Below are 15,617 nucleotides of genomic sequence, written 5' to 3'. Positions count from 1 at the left end.
TAGTATATTGACAGTATTGTTTTCTTTCAAAAATTCACTTAATTTTCTTTTCTTTGTGCTAATTAGATATCACCTTGTTTTCACATTAAATAGACTTCCACATGAGAAAGCAGCAAGGATGCAGTGGCGTTAATGTTTCCTGGTGGTAGTGGGGGACTGTGTTTGTGCTTTCCTCTGGTCAGCTCTGGTAAAAGTCAGATTTCTTTGTCTCAGATCTTCCTCTAGCCTTGTTCTTATTTCGAGAGTTCCCTTGTGCTGCCTCAGTTGGATCTCCTTCACTTGACAGGGGGGTACCCGAGCAGCGACCCTCCCCAGCACTAGCCCAACTCCTACTTACCTGCCAGGTGAGATACTATGATCATGAAGGTGCTTCTCCCAGGGCAAGGCTCACCCATTGCACTCTGGGTGTGCTGCTCCTGTGATTTCCCCAAATGTGGGAAACTTGACTGCATAATTTGTGTTTCCCCTGGTCGGCTCTCGTATAATTCAGATCTCTTTGTCTCAGGTCTCTCTCCAGCCTAGTTTGCTGTCTGTTTCCACTTCTCTTTTCTTAAACCGCTCCCTTCTATGCCCTTGCGCACCTTAATTAAATCTAACTCTGATTACGTCAGAGAAGGCCAGGTACCCTACACCATAAGAGGGGGTTTGAAATTTTGACTTGTCTGCTTAAAGATCACCAAAATATGATCACAAGGTCAATTACATCACTGGGTGGGAACCTTTTGGTTAATAGCCCATGTAAGTGCAAGAGATCCTGAAGCACTCACTCATCATGGGAAAGTACCAATGTGTTTCTTACAAAAATTCTCCAGATTATTGACTTTTTAAAGTTTTTCTAGGAAACGTTCTAGATGAATGCTTATTAGCCTTTGTCAGTATGTACTTTTGCAAAGTGTCGCTGTGCCGCAATCAGTTAGTGTGTATGGCTATTAACCTAAAGGTTGGTGATTCAATCCCACCCAGGGACGTAATTGACCTTGTTATCAGATTTTGGTGATCTTTAAGTAGACAAGTCAAAATTTCAAACCCCCTCTTATGGTGTAGGGTACCCGGCCTTCTCTGATGTAATCAGAGTTAGATTTGATTAAGTGATTTTATAAAAAAACAGCTAGGAAGCACAATTTAGCAGTGGGTTGCATAGAAAAAAAATTATGCTGGCAGAGAAGTCCAATTGAGTGATTAAACAGCTCTTCATTTTCTGATTTTATGTTTATGCTAACAAATTTGCTCTCTGAAAAGTGTCCACAAAGCCAAGTCTCTGATTAACACCTTTTTAGGAATGGTTTTTCACCTATTACTGAATTAAACTTGCTTCATTGGAAAGGCAGCAAGATGCATCCTCATTTCAATGTCTACTGAAATAATACAGGTTGACACCAGGAAACATAAACGTCACTGCATCCTTGCTGCTTCCTCATGGGGAAGTCTGTTTAATGTGAAAACAAGGTGATATCTAATCAGCACACAGGTAAGGAATTAAGAAAATCTTTCTTTATGGGTGAAGATGTTTCTCACAAAATTGTTGCACCAAGGCATCATTGAAATTCAAGCTGGAAAGATGATTTTAATATATCACTTGTACATTTTGTACTGCTCTTCTGGTGACAATGTAGTTTGTTTTTGTCAATTACCATTTTAATAATAGGGTAAAGAAAATTAAGTGGATTTTTGAAAGAAAACAATACTGTCAATATACTATTAAAACAAATTAAAATGGTAAAAGTTATTGTACTTTAAGTAAAAATAAAAGAGCAAAAATATCAATCCCAGTTTTGGATTACTTTAATTAACAAAAAAACAATGCATATAGCAGAGGATAGTTTCAATCTGCCTACCTCTGGGTTATGGACCCAGCATGCTTCCATTACAGTACTCTGCTGCACATGTAAGTGCAAGAGATCCTGAAGCACTCACTCATCATGGGAAAGTACCAATGTGTTTCTTCATTGGTTGATGGAAGAAACATCTTACAAAAACTCTCCACATTATTGACTTTTTAAAATGTTTCTAGGAAACATTCTAGATGAATGCTTATTAGCCTTTGTCAGTATGTACTTTTGAAAAGTGTCGCTGTGGCGCAATCAGTTAGTGTATAAGGCTATTAACCAAAAGGTTGGCGGTTCAATCCCACCCAGGGACGTAATTGACCTTGTTATCAGATTTTGGTGATCTTTAAGTAGACAAGTCAAAATTTCAAACCCCCTCTTATGGTGTAGGATACCTGGCCTTCTCTGATGTAATCAGAGTTAGATTTGATTAAGTGATTTTATAAAAAAACAGCTAGGAAGCACAATTTAGCAGTGGGTTGCAGAGAAAAAGAAAAATGCTGGCAGAAAAATCAAATTGAGTGATTAAACAGCTCTTCATTTTCTGGCTTTATTTTTATGCTAACAAATTTGTTCTCTGAAAAGTGTCCACAAAGCAAAGTCTCTGATTAACACCTTTGTAGGGATGGTTTTTAACCTATTACTAAATTAAACTTGCTTCATTGGAAAGGCAGCAAGATGCATCCTCATTTCAATGTCTACTGAAATAATACAGGTTGACACCAGGAAACATTAACGCCACTGCATCCTTGCTGCTTTCTCATGTGGAAGTCTGTTAAATGTGAAAACAAGGTGATATCTAATTAGCACACAGGTAGGGAATTAAGAAAATCTTTATTTAAGGGTGAAGATGTTTCTCACAAAATCGTTACCTCAATGCATCATTGAAATTCAAGCTGAAAAGATGATTTTAATATATCACTTGTACATATAGGGGTATATGCAATAGCGGGCGAATTTCAGAAAAAGGCGAATTCCGGAACGTTTTCGCCTCAAAAAATCAATTCGCCTATGCAGTGCAGTACTTTTTCGCAAAAAAACGGACCGTCAAAATTCGCCTTTTCTCAATTCGCCTTTTTCCGCATTCGCCTTTTCTGCAATGGTACAGATGCTGCAATTCGCCTCCAGCATATTCAATTCAAGTTTGGAAATTCGCCTGCAGTGCTTTTAGACAGCAAATTCGCGATTTTCAATCCGCCACACTTTGGAGGGTGAAAACAAATAAAAAAATTTTAAACATGGTTTTTTTTGTGTTTTTTTTTTGGGAATAGCAGATCTATTTATATTAGAAGGGATTAGGTTTTTTTTTTTTTTTTGGGGGAGGCACAAATATTATTTATATATTTTTTAAAATATTATTTTTTTTTTATTATTTTTTTTTTTATTGCTGGAACGGTAAAATCAGAAAAAAAAATGGCGTGGGGTCCCCCCTCCAAAGCATAACCAGCCTCGGGCTCATTGAGCTGGTCCTGGTTCTAAAAATGCGGGGAAAAAATTGACAGGGGATCCCCCGTATTTTTAAAACCAGCACCGGGCTCTGCGCCTGATGCTGGTGCCAAAAATACGGGGGACAAAACGAGTAGGGGTCCCCCGTATTTTTAACACCAGCATCGGGCTCCACTAGCTGGACAGATAATGCCACAGCCGGGGGTCACTTTTATGCCGTGCCCTGCGGCCGTGGCATCAAATATCCAACTAGTCACCCCTGGCCGGGGTACCCTGGGGGAGTGGGGACCCCTTCAATCAAGGGGTCCCCCCCCCCCAGCCACCCAAGGGCCAGGGGTGAAGCCCGAGGCTGTCCCCCCCCATCCAATGGGCTGCGGATGGGGGGGCTGATAGCCTTTGTTGTAAAAGAAAGATATTGTTTTTTCCAGTAGTACTACAAGTCCCAGCAAGCCTCCCCCGCAAGCTGGTACTTGGAGAACCACAAGTACCAGCATGCGGGAGAAAAACGGGCCCGCTGGTACCTGTAGTTCTAATGGAAAAAAAATACCCAAATAAAAACAGGACACAGACACCGTCGACAGTAAAACTTTATTACACACTGCCGACACACACATACTTACCTATGTTCACACGCCGACATCGGTCCTCTTCTCCATGTAGAATCCCGGGGTACCTGAAAATAAAAGATCAATATACTCACCTCAACCAGGCTCCAGAGATAAATCCACGTACTTGGCAAAAAAAGAAAACGAACAACCGGACCTGCGGACCGAAAGGGGTCCCATGCTGACACATGGGACCCCTCTCCCCGAATGCCGGGACATCACGTGACTCCTGTCACTGATGTCCCTTCAGCCAATCAGGAAGCGCTACTGCCGTGGCGCTCACCTGATTGGCTGGACGCCGTCTGTACTCTGACAGCGCCTCGCAAAGCCGCTCCATTACTTTCAATGGTGGGAACTTAGCGGTTAGCGGTGGGGTCACCCGCCGGTCAGCCGCTGACCGGCGGGTGACCTCACCGCTAGCCGCTAAGTTCCCACCATTGAATATAATGGAGGGAGCTGTGCGATGCGCTGTCACAGCGATCAGCCAATCAGGTGAGCGCAACGAAGTTGCGCTTCCTGATTGGCTTAGAGACCTGTCAGTAACAGCTGTCACTGACAGATCTTAATCGTGGAAAGGTGTCCCATGTGTCAGTATGGGACCCCTTTCAGTCCGTTTTTGGTGCGGGTAAATGCGTTTTCTTTTTTTGCCAAGTACGTGGATTTATCTCTGGACCCTGGTTAAGGTGAGTATATTGAACTTTGCTTTTCAGGTACCCCGGGATTCTACATGGAGAAGAGGACCGATGTCGGCGTGTGAACATAGGTAAGTATGTGTGTGTCGGCAGTGTGTAATAAAGTTTTACTGTCGACGGTGTCTGTGTCCTGTTTTTATTTGGGTATTTTTTTTCCATTAGAACTACAGGTACCAGCGGGCCCGTTTTTCTCCCGCATGCTGGTACTTGTGGTTCTCCAAGTACCAGCTTGCGGGGGAGGCTTGCTGGGACTTGTAGTACTACTGGAAAAAACAATATCTTTCTTTTACAACAAAGGCTATCAGCCCCCCCATCCGCAGCCCATTGGATGGGGGGGGGACAGCCTCGGGCTTCACCCCTGGCCCTTGGGTGGCTGGGGGGGGACCCCTTGATTGAAGGGGTCCCCACTCCCCCAGGGTACCCCGGCCAGGGGTGACTAGTTGGATATTTGATACCACGGCCGCAGGGCACGGCATAAAAGTGACCCCCGGCTGTGGCATTATCTGTCCAGCTAGTGGAGCCCGATGCTGGTGTTAAAAATACGGGGGACCCCTACTCGTTTTGTCCCCCGTATTTTTGGCACCAGCATCAGGCGCAGAGCCCGGTGCTGGTTTTAAAAATACGGGGGATCCCCTGTCAATTTTTTCCCCGCATTTTTAGAACCAGGACCAGCTCAATGAGCCCGAGGCTGGTTATGCTTTGGAGGGGGGACCCCACGCCATTTTTTTTTCTGATTTTACCGTTCCAGCAATAAAAAAAAAAAAATTATTTTAAAAAATATATAAATAATATTTGTGCCTCCCCCCCCCAAAAAAAAAGTACCTAATCCCTTCTAATATAAATAGATCTGCTATTCCCAAAAAAAAAAAAACACCAATAAAAACATTTTTAAAATTTGTCCCGGCATTTGGGACAAAGGGGTTTGATGTGAAAACATTGGACCCCTTTCATTAGTCCGCTGGATCGGTGTGCGTTTTTTTGTTTTGCCAAGTACGTGGATTATCTCTCTGGACGTGGATGTACCTCTGGACGCTGGAAGGTGAGTATGATTTTTTGACAGGTACCCTCGGTTCGTCGGAGATCGTTGCAGTCGGCGTGTCAACATAGGTGAGATGGATTGCCCAGAACTCCCTTTGACCAAAATCACCCTGGCATGTCCAAAGTGCAGCCCTCCGGCACTTGCGTCACTACACATCCAAACATTCCATGAAACAGCAATGCTGGTCAGGGAATGTTTGGATGTGTAGTGACGCAAGTGCTGGAGGTTTGCATTTGGACCCATTGTTCCCCGCTTGTGTTGTGTGGACTGTATGTACCTCTTCCTTCCAGTCCCAGGGTGACACTATTACCCACATCTGGTAGCTCATACTGTTCTCTTCCACAGGTCCTGCGTTGTATCTTCCCAAGTGGCGTGGATGTGAGGAGACACGGCATTTCACCTGATGTTCCATGGGAGACCCTACTGGTGATGTGGACCTGACCCTCCGCCATGTAGCAGACAACCCCCTCAGGTGAGATGTATTGCCCAAAACTCCCTTATCCAAAATCACCCTGGCATGCCCAAAGTGCAGCCCTCCGGCACTTGCGTCACTACACATCCAAACATTCCATGAAACAGCAATGCTGGTCAGGGAATGTTTGGATGTGTAGTGACGCAAGTGCTGGAGGTTTGCATTTGGACCCATTGTTCCCCGCTTGTGTTGTGTGGACTGTATGTACCTCTTCCTTCCAGTCCCAGGGTGACACTATTACCCACATCTGGTAGCTCATACTGTTCTCTTCCACAGGTCCTGCGTTGTATCTTCCCAAGTGGCGTGGATGTGAGGAGACAGATCCCCTGATGTTCCCTGGGAAATCTACTTACATACAATTCAACTGCATTACAAATTTTAATAAAAACCACAGGAAACTTCTATTTTTAAAAGTTTATTGAAGAAAATTTTTTTTTAATAAAGTTTGAAAGTTAATTAAAACAAAAAAGTAGTTTGTTCTTCTTTACATTCTTTTCTTGTGTATATAGATATCTGTGGGGAAAAGAAAAAAAAAGTATATTAAAGTAAAAACACACTAAATTCATGTTCATTTTTTCCAATGAAAATTTGTGGAACAACACAGCCCAGCATGAGCCATTGATGGGCGGTGTTGTTCTACAAAGGCATGCGGTTCAAAGTGAAAGAGTGTCGTCAGTGGTCAGTACTTTGACATGCTAACATTTGTGGAACAACACAGCCCAGCATGAGCCATTGCTGGGCGGTGTTGTTCTACAAAGGCATGCGGTTCAAAGTGAAAGAGTGTCGTCAGTGGTCAGTACTTTGACATGCTAACATTTGTGGAACAACACAGCCCAGCATGAGCCATTGCTGGGCGGTGTTGTTCTACAAAGGCATGCGGTTCAAAGTGAAAGAGTGTCGTCAGTGGTCAGTACTTTGACATGCTAACATTTGTGGAACAACACAGCCCAGCATGAGCCATTGCTGGGCGGTGTTGTTCTACAAAGGCATGCGGTTCAAAGTGAAAGAGTGTCGTCAGTGGTCAGTACTTTGACATGCTAACATTTGTGGAACAACACAGCCCAGCATGAGCCATTGCTGGGCGGTGTTGTTCTACAAAGGCATGCGGTTCAAAGTGAAAGAGTGTCGTCAGTGGTCAGTACTTTGACATGCTAACATTTGTGGAACAACACAGCCCAGCATGAGCCATTGCTGGGCGGTGTTGTTCTACAAAGGCATGCGGTTCAAAGTGAAAGAGTGTCGTCAGTGGTCAGTACTTTGACATGCTAACATTTGTGGAACAACACAGCCCAGCATGAGCCATTGCTGGGCGGTGTTGTTCTACAAAGGCATGCGGTTCAAAGTGAAAGAGTGTCGTCAGTGGTCAGTACTTTGACATGCTAACATTTGTGGAACAACACAGCCCAGCATGAGCCATTGCTGGGCGGTGTTGTTCTACAAAGGCATGCGGTTCAAAGTTTCTTGAATTAAACATGGTTCTACTCACCTTGGTACGCTCAACACAATCTTATGCCGTCCACTTCATTTTTCCTCAACAATCCTATGAATAAGTCAAAAACACAGACTAGTGAATAGTAAATTCACACAATGAAAGTCTACTGTACATCATTACAAAAAGGATTTTTTGAAGAAAAAGGGGGTATCAGAATAGCTCTTTGGCCCATCATACATGTAGCCGCAAGGAGCTTTCATCCGTTACCACACGCGCCCGCATACATGCCCGCGCATGTATGCCTACACAAAGCTCCTTGGTAGTACCCGGTCACGGGTGGGGAAGCCCAACAAATAATAAACAATAGTAAGAAAAACAACAAACTAATGGGAGGGGAAGACAGGGATACATGAAAAACATTTAAAATAAAATAAAATAATACGACCGGGTTTATGGTGGAAGTCTGTCCGGATCCTCTTCTTCCCCCTGATAGGGCGTGGATGTCCTGGGAGGCTGGGGAGTATGTCGACTGGCCCTCGGTGCCCATGCTGTTGAAGAATGTGCGGCTGGTGGTGGAGGCATCTGGGGGGTGGGGTACATCCCTGTATATCCCTGGTACATCTGTGACTGACTGTACTGGGATGGGACTTGAGGAAGGGTACGATGCGTCCTTGTGGCTTGAGACGGCGGATATGGTGGATCACCAGCGTGTTGATGAGCTGGTACTGGGAGCTTATCATAGATCATCTGCAGTGTGGTTGCCATGACCTGTTGGCTGGAAGCGGAGTGTCGATGACTATCCGACATGTTCTTATTGCTTTCTGCCAAACATGTGTTTTTTTCCACAAGCTTGACCAAGGAATCGGACATGATGTTAAGTATGTTCCTATTCTCCCTACGATCTTCAATTATGATCTGTAGTATTGTGGCCGTGCTGTCGGAAATAGTCTTCTGCAGTTCATGCAGATTGTTGGACATTTTCTCCATTGTCCTCTCAATGTTGTCCAGTCTGCTTCCCACAACATTTGTGTATGTATCCTGGCGTGTCCCAATCTCTGATGCCAGGGTGTGAACCCTCTGAACAGTTGAGGGATTCTGCCCTTCCTGGATGTCTGCCACCACATTCATTTGGGCAGCTGAAAAGAAAATTAGACAATATTATCCACATTCATCATACATTTTTTGGAAGGTTCACAATTCAATTTACTCACGCAGGGATGTAGCAACTGGATCATCCTGCACTTCCACCTCGTCATCCTCTGACGACCCCTGTAGGAGATCCGGCCTGAAGTACGAACCAATCCCCGAAGCTAGTCCGCTGCTGGTTCGTGGCACCACTGTTTGCAAAATAAATTTTGGAAAAGTTGATAAACTTTACACAACTACTGCCCCCCCCCCCCCCCACAAAAAAAACAAACAAACCTTCTCCATCCTGTGATGCCGCTGCTCCAGGAGCTCCACTTGTCCTCGTTTCGGAAGACTTTTCAAGGGTCTGGCTGGATACATCTGCACGGCTGTCCTCAAACCCAAGAAAAGTTTAACCCTGTAGACTCAAACAGATCGAGTGATGGGTCCACAAGGGTTGTGTCTTGAGGCTCTTCAGTCACAGTCCCAGAGCTCCTGGAGAGACGACGATCTGGTGATGGCCTGCGCGCAGGAGCTGTAGTTTGGCGCCCATCTTGTGGTGTGGTCGCCGACGGTGTCTGGTGCACAGGTGATAGTCTGTGCACTGATGTCGTCTGGTGCACAGGTGACCAACTGCGCGATGACGAACTGTGGCGCACAGGTGACGATCTGTGTGCTCGCGATGCTTGCGGCGCAGTTGATGGTCCGCGCGCTGCTGCCGATGCCTGCTGCACAGGTAACGGTCCGTGCGCTGGCGATGTCCTGTGCGCAGGTGATGTCCTCTGGGCAGGTCTGTCTGAAAAAAAAAAAAAAACATTAGCACATACAAAAAATTTAAAAGGAAATACAGCTCATGTGAATGTATTCTTACCATCAGACCTCCTTTTGGACGGCTGGTCTCCCGCCTTCCTCCGTCTTCTGGGCGGTTCTTCCTCCTCGAGAAAGCCAGCAGGACGGCTGGAGTCCACACCTCCGCGAACTCCTTCGACCATGACAGGGTTCAAGCGCCTTCTAATAACGTTCTCCCAGGATAGCCACTTCAAATTGAGAGCCGGGCCACCTCCCGTAGCTGTCTCATGTCGGCGCTGAATCCCCATCTTCTTCTTGGTCTGTCTGCGGCAATCACTGTACCGCTTCAAGCAATTTCGGGTGCTCCGACGGTTTCCAGAAATTGCAGTTACTTGACTGGCGATGGATTCCCAGATGTTCCGCTTTACCTTAAATGCTGTTTTCTGTGCCCTTGATCCATACAAAACGTCGTAGGACCTGTCGACGCAATCCACTAGGACACAGTTTTCCGCCTCAGTGTATCTGGGTCCACGCGGCTTTTTCTGTCCTGCTTCTTCACCAGAGGCTTCCTCCTCCGACTGCTCCTCTGGCTGGCTTCTTGCCTTTAGGGATTAAAAAAAAAAAAAAAATTTTTATTAAGATCGGTATGTACCTGTGAGTGTCAGTATCCCTGGCATTGCGCACCTATTACAGTAGGTGTGCATGGCATTGCACAAACTACAGTGGGTAAAGTTTGATGCTATTTGTGTCTGCATGTGTGGTTAAGTACCTTTTTACTAGGCTTTTTCTTGGACTTCTCATGGGCCCTTGACGACCGCGGCTGGTCACTAGATGCCTGGTCGGTCGCATCCGCCTCCTGGGTTGGCTCCCACTCCTCATTGCTTTGCAGGGATAGATCCGAGGGGGTGGGGGAAGGGGCGGATCGGGTTGGTTTGTCCCTTGACATCTCTGTTATAAAAAAAAAAAACATACATGTATAAATGGCTGACCCTCACAAAATGGCTGCCCCTTACAAAATGGCTGCCCCTTACAAAATGTCGACCAGGCTGTCGACTAAACTTGCTCCAAATCACCCCAAAATGGCCAGAAAGCATCCCTGCACACTCAGGAGGCACCCCACAGCAAAATTAGGCGGGAAAACACATGTTTGAAAAACAATCAGCAGCACATGTCAACCTGGCTGTCGACTCAACTTGCTCCAAATCACCCCAAAATGGCCAGAAAGCATCCCTGCACACTCAGGAGGCACCCCACAGCAAAATTAGGTGGGAAAACACATGTTTGAAAAACAATCAGCAGCACATGTCAACCTGGCTGTCGACTAAACTTGCTCCAAATCACCCCAAAATGGCCAGAAAGCATCCCTGCACACTCAGGAGGCACCCCACAGCAAAATTAGGCGGGAAAACACATGTTTGAAAAACAATCAGCAGCACATGTCAACCTGGCTGTCGACTCAACTTGCTCCAAATCACCCCAAAATGGCCAGAAAGCATCCCTGCACACTCAGGAGGCACCCCACAGCAAAATTAGGCGGGAAAACACATGTTTGAAAAACAATCAGCAGCACATGTCAACCTGGCTGTCGACTCAACTTGCTCCAAATCACCCCAAAATGGCCAGAAAGCATCCCTGCACACTCAGGAGGCACCCCACAGCAAAATTAGGCGGGAAAACACATGTTTGAAAAACAATCAGCAGCACATGTCAACCTGGCTGTCGACTCAACTTGCTCCAAATCACCCCAAAATGGCCAGAAAGCATCCCTGCACACTCAGGAGGCACCCCACAGCAAAATTAGGCGGGAAAACACATGTTTGAAAAACAATCAGCATCACATGTCAACCTGGCTGTCGACTCAACTTGCTCCAAATCACCCCAAAATGACCAGAAAGCATCCCTGCACACTCAGGAGGCACCCCACATCAAAATTAGGCAGGAAAACACATGTTTGAAAAACAATCAGCAGCACATGTCAACCTGGCTGTCGACTAAACTTGCTCCAAATCACCCCAAAATGGTCAGAAAGCATCCCAACACACTCAGGGGGTACACCAATGCTAATAGAAGACCCAAAAAAGTCAATTAAAGAAAAAAAAAACGTGAAAAACTACCCCAAAACACAAGTCTCCCCCCAAAAATGCAGCAACACAAGCAAGGGGCTATACACATACCTGCACACATGCACACATGCACAAACACCCCATGTACACCTCATGGCAACCCCCACTACACAAACACATACATGCAACACCAGACACACATGTGGTACTTACCTACAACTGTAGTAAAAGCTCCTAAAATGGCTCTGCTCCGGGGTAACAGGAATCCTCCTGACTGTCCTGGAATAAAGCCTGCTGGGGTGTCCAAAGATATCCACAGCAAACAACCAAATTGCTAGCTCTGCACCTCCTCACACCTCTCTGCAGGTTCACAAAATGGCTGCAGAGCACATGCAACAAACAAGCCCTAATATAGTGCTGCTTTGGGCGGGAAGGCGAATTCAGTACGCCCACTGATCGCCGATTGGCCGGAATCCGCCTGCAGGAGGGGCGAATCATTTTTTCATTGCATATTGCGAATCCAGGGTCCCGGCGACAGGGCTGCGGCTGGCGATAGCGGGCGAATCATACAGAGGCGGATCTAATGACGCGATTCGCCCGCTATTGCATATACCCCTTTGTATTGCTCTTCTGGTGACAATGTAGTTTGTTTTTGTCAATTACCATTTTAATAATAGGGTAAAGAAAATTAAGTGGATTTTTGAAAGAAAACAATACTGTCAATATACTATTAAAACAAATTAAAACAGTAAAAGTTATTGTACTTTAAGTAAAAATAAAAGAGCCAAAATATCAATCCCAGTTTTGGATTACTTTAATTAACAAAAAAAATGCATATAGCAGAGGACAGTTGCAATCTGCCTACCTCTGGGTTATAGGCCCAGCATGCTTCCATTGTAGTCCTCTGCTGCACATGTAAGTGCAAGAGATCCTGAAGCACTCACTCATCATGGGAAAGTACCAATGTGTTTCTTCATTGGTTGATGGAAGGAACATCTTACAAAAACTCTCCAGATTATTGACTTTTTAAAGTTTTTCTAGGAAACGTTCTAGATGAATGCTTATTAGCCTTTGTCAGTATGTACTTTCGCAAAGTGTCTCTGAGGCGCAAATAGTTAGCGTGTTCAGTTGTTAACCAAAAGGTTGGTGGTTCAATCCCACCTAGGGACGTAATTGACCTTGTTATCAGATTTTGGTGATCTTTAAGTAGACAAGTAAAGATTTCAAACCACATCTTATGGTGTAGGGTACCTGGCCTTCTCTGATGTAATCAGAGTTAGATTTGATTAAGTGATTTTATAAAAAAAACAGCCACGAAGCACAATTTAGCAGTGGGTTGCAGAGAAAAAGAAATATGCTGGCAGAAAAATCCAATTGAGTGATTAAACAGCTCTTCATTTTCTGGCTTTATTTTTATGCTAACAAATTTGTGCTCTGAAAAGTGTCCACAAAGCCAAGTATCTGATTAACAGCTTTGTAGGGATGGTTTTTCACCTATTATTAAATTAAACTTGCTTCATTGGAAAGGCAGCAAGATGCATCCTCATTTCAATGTCTACTGAAATAATACAGGTTGACACCAGGAAACATAAACGTCACTGCATCCTTGCTGCTTCCTCATGGGGAAGTCTGTTTAATGTGAAAACAAGGTGATATCTAATCATCACACAGGTAAGGAATTAAGAAAATCTTTCTTTATGGGTGAAGATGTTTCTCACAAAATTGTTGCACCAAGGCATCATTGAAATTCAAGCTGGAAAGATGATTTTAATATATCACTTGTACATTTTGTACTGCTCTTCTGGTGACAATGTAGTTTGTTTTTGTCAATTACCATTTTAATAATAGGGTAAAGAAAATTAAGTGGATTTTTGAAAGAAAACAATACTGTCAATATACTATTAAAACAAATTAAAATGGTAAAAGTTATTGTACTTTAAGTAAAAATAAAAGAGCAAAAATATCAATCCCAGTTTTGGATTACTTTAATTAACAAAAAACAATGCATATAGCAGAGGATAGTTTCAATCTGCCTACCTCTGGGTTATGGACCCAGCATGCTTCCATTACAGTACTCTGCTGCACATGTAAGTGCAAGAGATCCTGAAGCACTCACTCATCATGGGAAAGTACCAATGTGTTTCTTCATTGGTTGATGGAAGAAACATCTTACAAAAACTCTCCACATTATTGACTTTTTAAAATGTTACTAGGAAACATTCTAGATGAATGCTTATTAGCCTTTGTCAGTATGTACTTTTGAAAAGTGTCGCTGTGGCGCAATCAGTTAGTGTATAAGGCTATTAACCAAAAGGTTGGTGGTTCAATCCCACCCAGGGACGTAATTGACCTTGTTATCAGATTTTGGTGATCTTTAAGTAGACAAGTCAAAATTTCAAACCCCATCTTATGGTGTAGGATACATGGCCTTCTCTGATGTAATCAGAGTTAGATTTGATTAAGTGATTTTATAAAAAAAACAGCTAGGAAGCACAATTTAGCAGTGGGTTGCAGAGAAAAAGAAAAATGCTGGCAGAAAAATCCAATTGAGTGATTAAACAGCTCTTCATTTTCTGGCTTTATTTTTATGCTAACAAATTTGTTCTCTGAAAAGTGTCCACGAAGCCAAGTCTCTGATTAACACCTTTGTAGGGATGGTTTTTAACCTATTACTAAATTAAACTTGCTTCATTGGAAAGGCAGCAAGATGCATCCTCATTTCAATGTCTACTGAAATAATACAGGTTGACACCAGGAAACATTAACGCCACTGCATCTTTGCTGCTTTCTCATGTGGAAGTCTGTTAAATGTGAAAACAAGGTGATATCTAATTAGCACACAGGTAGGGAATTAAGAAAATCTTTATTTAAGGGTGAAGATGTTTCTCACAAAATCGTTACCTCAATGCATCATTGAAATTCAAGCTGAAAAGATGATTTTAATATATCACTTGTACATTTTGTATTGCTCTTCTGGTGACAATGTAGTTTGTTTTTGTCACTTACCATTTTAATAATAGGGTAAAGAAAATTAAGTGGATTTTTGAAAGAAAACAATACTGTCAATATACTATTAAAACAAATTAAAACAGTAAAAGTTATTGTACTTTAAGTAAAAATAAAAGAGCCAAAATATCAATCCCAGTTTTGGATTACTTTAATTAACAAAAAAAATGCATATAGCAGAGGACAGTTGCAATCTGCCTACCTCTGGGTTATAGGCCCAGCATGCTTCCATTGTAGTCCTCTGCTGCACATGTAAGTGCAAGAGATCCTGAAGTACTCACTCATCATGGGAAAGTACCAATGTGTTTCTTCATTGGTTGATGGAAGGAACATCTTACAAAAACTCTCCAGATTATTGACTTTTTAAAGTTTTTCTAGGAAACGTTCTAGATGAATGCTTATTAGCCTTTGTCAGTATGTACTTTCGCAAAGTGTCTCTGAGGCGCAAATAGTTAGCGTGTTCAGTTGTTAACCAAAAGGTTGGTGGTTCAATCCCACCTAGGGACGTAATTGACCTTGTTATCAGATTTTGGTGATCTTTAAGTAGACAAGTAAAAATTTCAAACCACATCTTATGGTGTAGGGTACCTGGCCTTCTCTGATGTAATCAGAGTTAGATTTGATTAAGTGATTTTATAAAAAAAACTGCCACGAAGCACAATTTAGCAGTGGGTTGCAGAGAAAAAGAAATATGCTGGCAGAAAAATCCAATTGAGTGATTAAACAGCTCTTCATTTTCTGGCTTTATTTTTATGCTAACAAATTTGTGCTCTGAAAAGTGTCCACAAAGCCAAGTATCTGATTAACACCTTTGTAGGGATGGTTTTTCACCTATTATTAAATTAAACTTGCTTCATTGGAAAGGCAGCAAGTGATGTCATCCAAGCAGTGGGTCAAAGTTGGCTTCAAACCTCGTCTGCTTATGAAAAGAGAAAAGGGGTATGCAGGGCATGGCGGCCTTTTGCGGTGCTTGGATGACCCCTAGTTCGCATTAAATAATGCAGTCGAGTTTCCCACATTTGGGGAAATCACAGGGGTCAGCATACCCAGAATGCAATGAATGAACCGCACCCTGGGAGAACAGTCTTCATGACCATGGTATCTCCTATGCAAAATAAGTAT

General features: G+C 43.5%; 1 protein-coding gene, 1 non-coding gene and 1 pseudogene across 2 annotated transcripts; 1 reads left to right on the top strand and 2 right to left on the bottom strand.

Annotated features, from left to right (window-relative positions):
- Window positions 1-329: 329 nt before the first annotated feature.
- Window positions 330-492, top strand: LOC135026742 (U1 spliceosomal RNA). Its single transcript, XR_010223328.1, has one exon. It is a non-coding gene; the product is annotated as a U1 spliceosomal RNA (small nuclear RNA).
- Window positions 493-7,624: 7,132 nt separating this feature from the next.
- Window positions 7,625-9,046, bottom strand: LOC135026700 (uncharacterized). Its single transcript, XM_063953643.1, has 3 exons — window positions 8,935-9,046; window positions 8,724-8,849; window positions 7,625-8,648 (listed from the first exon to the last, which is right to left on the bottom strand). Exon 3 carries the CDS (start codon window positions 8,638-8,640, stop codon window positions 7,963-7,965), a length of 678 nt encoding a protein of 225 aa, XP_063809713.1. The 5' UTR covers window positions 8,641-8,648; window positions 8,724-8,849; window positions 8,935-9,046; the 3' UTR covers window positions 7,625-7,962.
- Window positions 9,047-15,438: 6,392 nt separating this feature from the next.
- LOC135026776 (U1 spliceosomal RNA) lies at window positions 15,439-15,617 on the bottom strand (annotated as a pseudogene).

This window comes from Pseudophryne corroboree, unplaced genomic scaffold (assembly GCF_028390025.1).
Source record: "Pseudophryne corroboree isolate aPseCor3 unplaced genomic scaffold, aPseCor3.hap2 scaffold_449, whole genome shotgun sequence".
Taxonomy (NCBI): domain Eukaryota; kingdom Metazoa; phylum Chordata; class Amphibia; order Anura; family Myobatrachidae; genus Pseudophryne; species Pseudophryne corroboree.
Note: the sequence above shows the minus strand (reverse complement) of the source record. Positions and strands in the feature narration are given on the sequence as shown.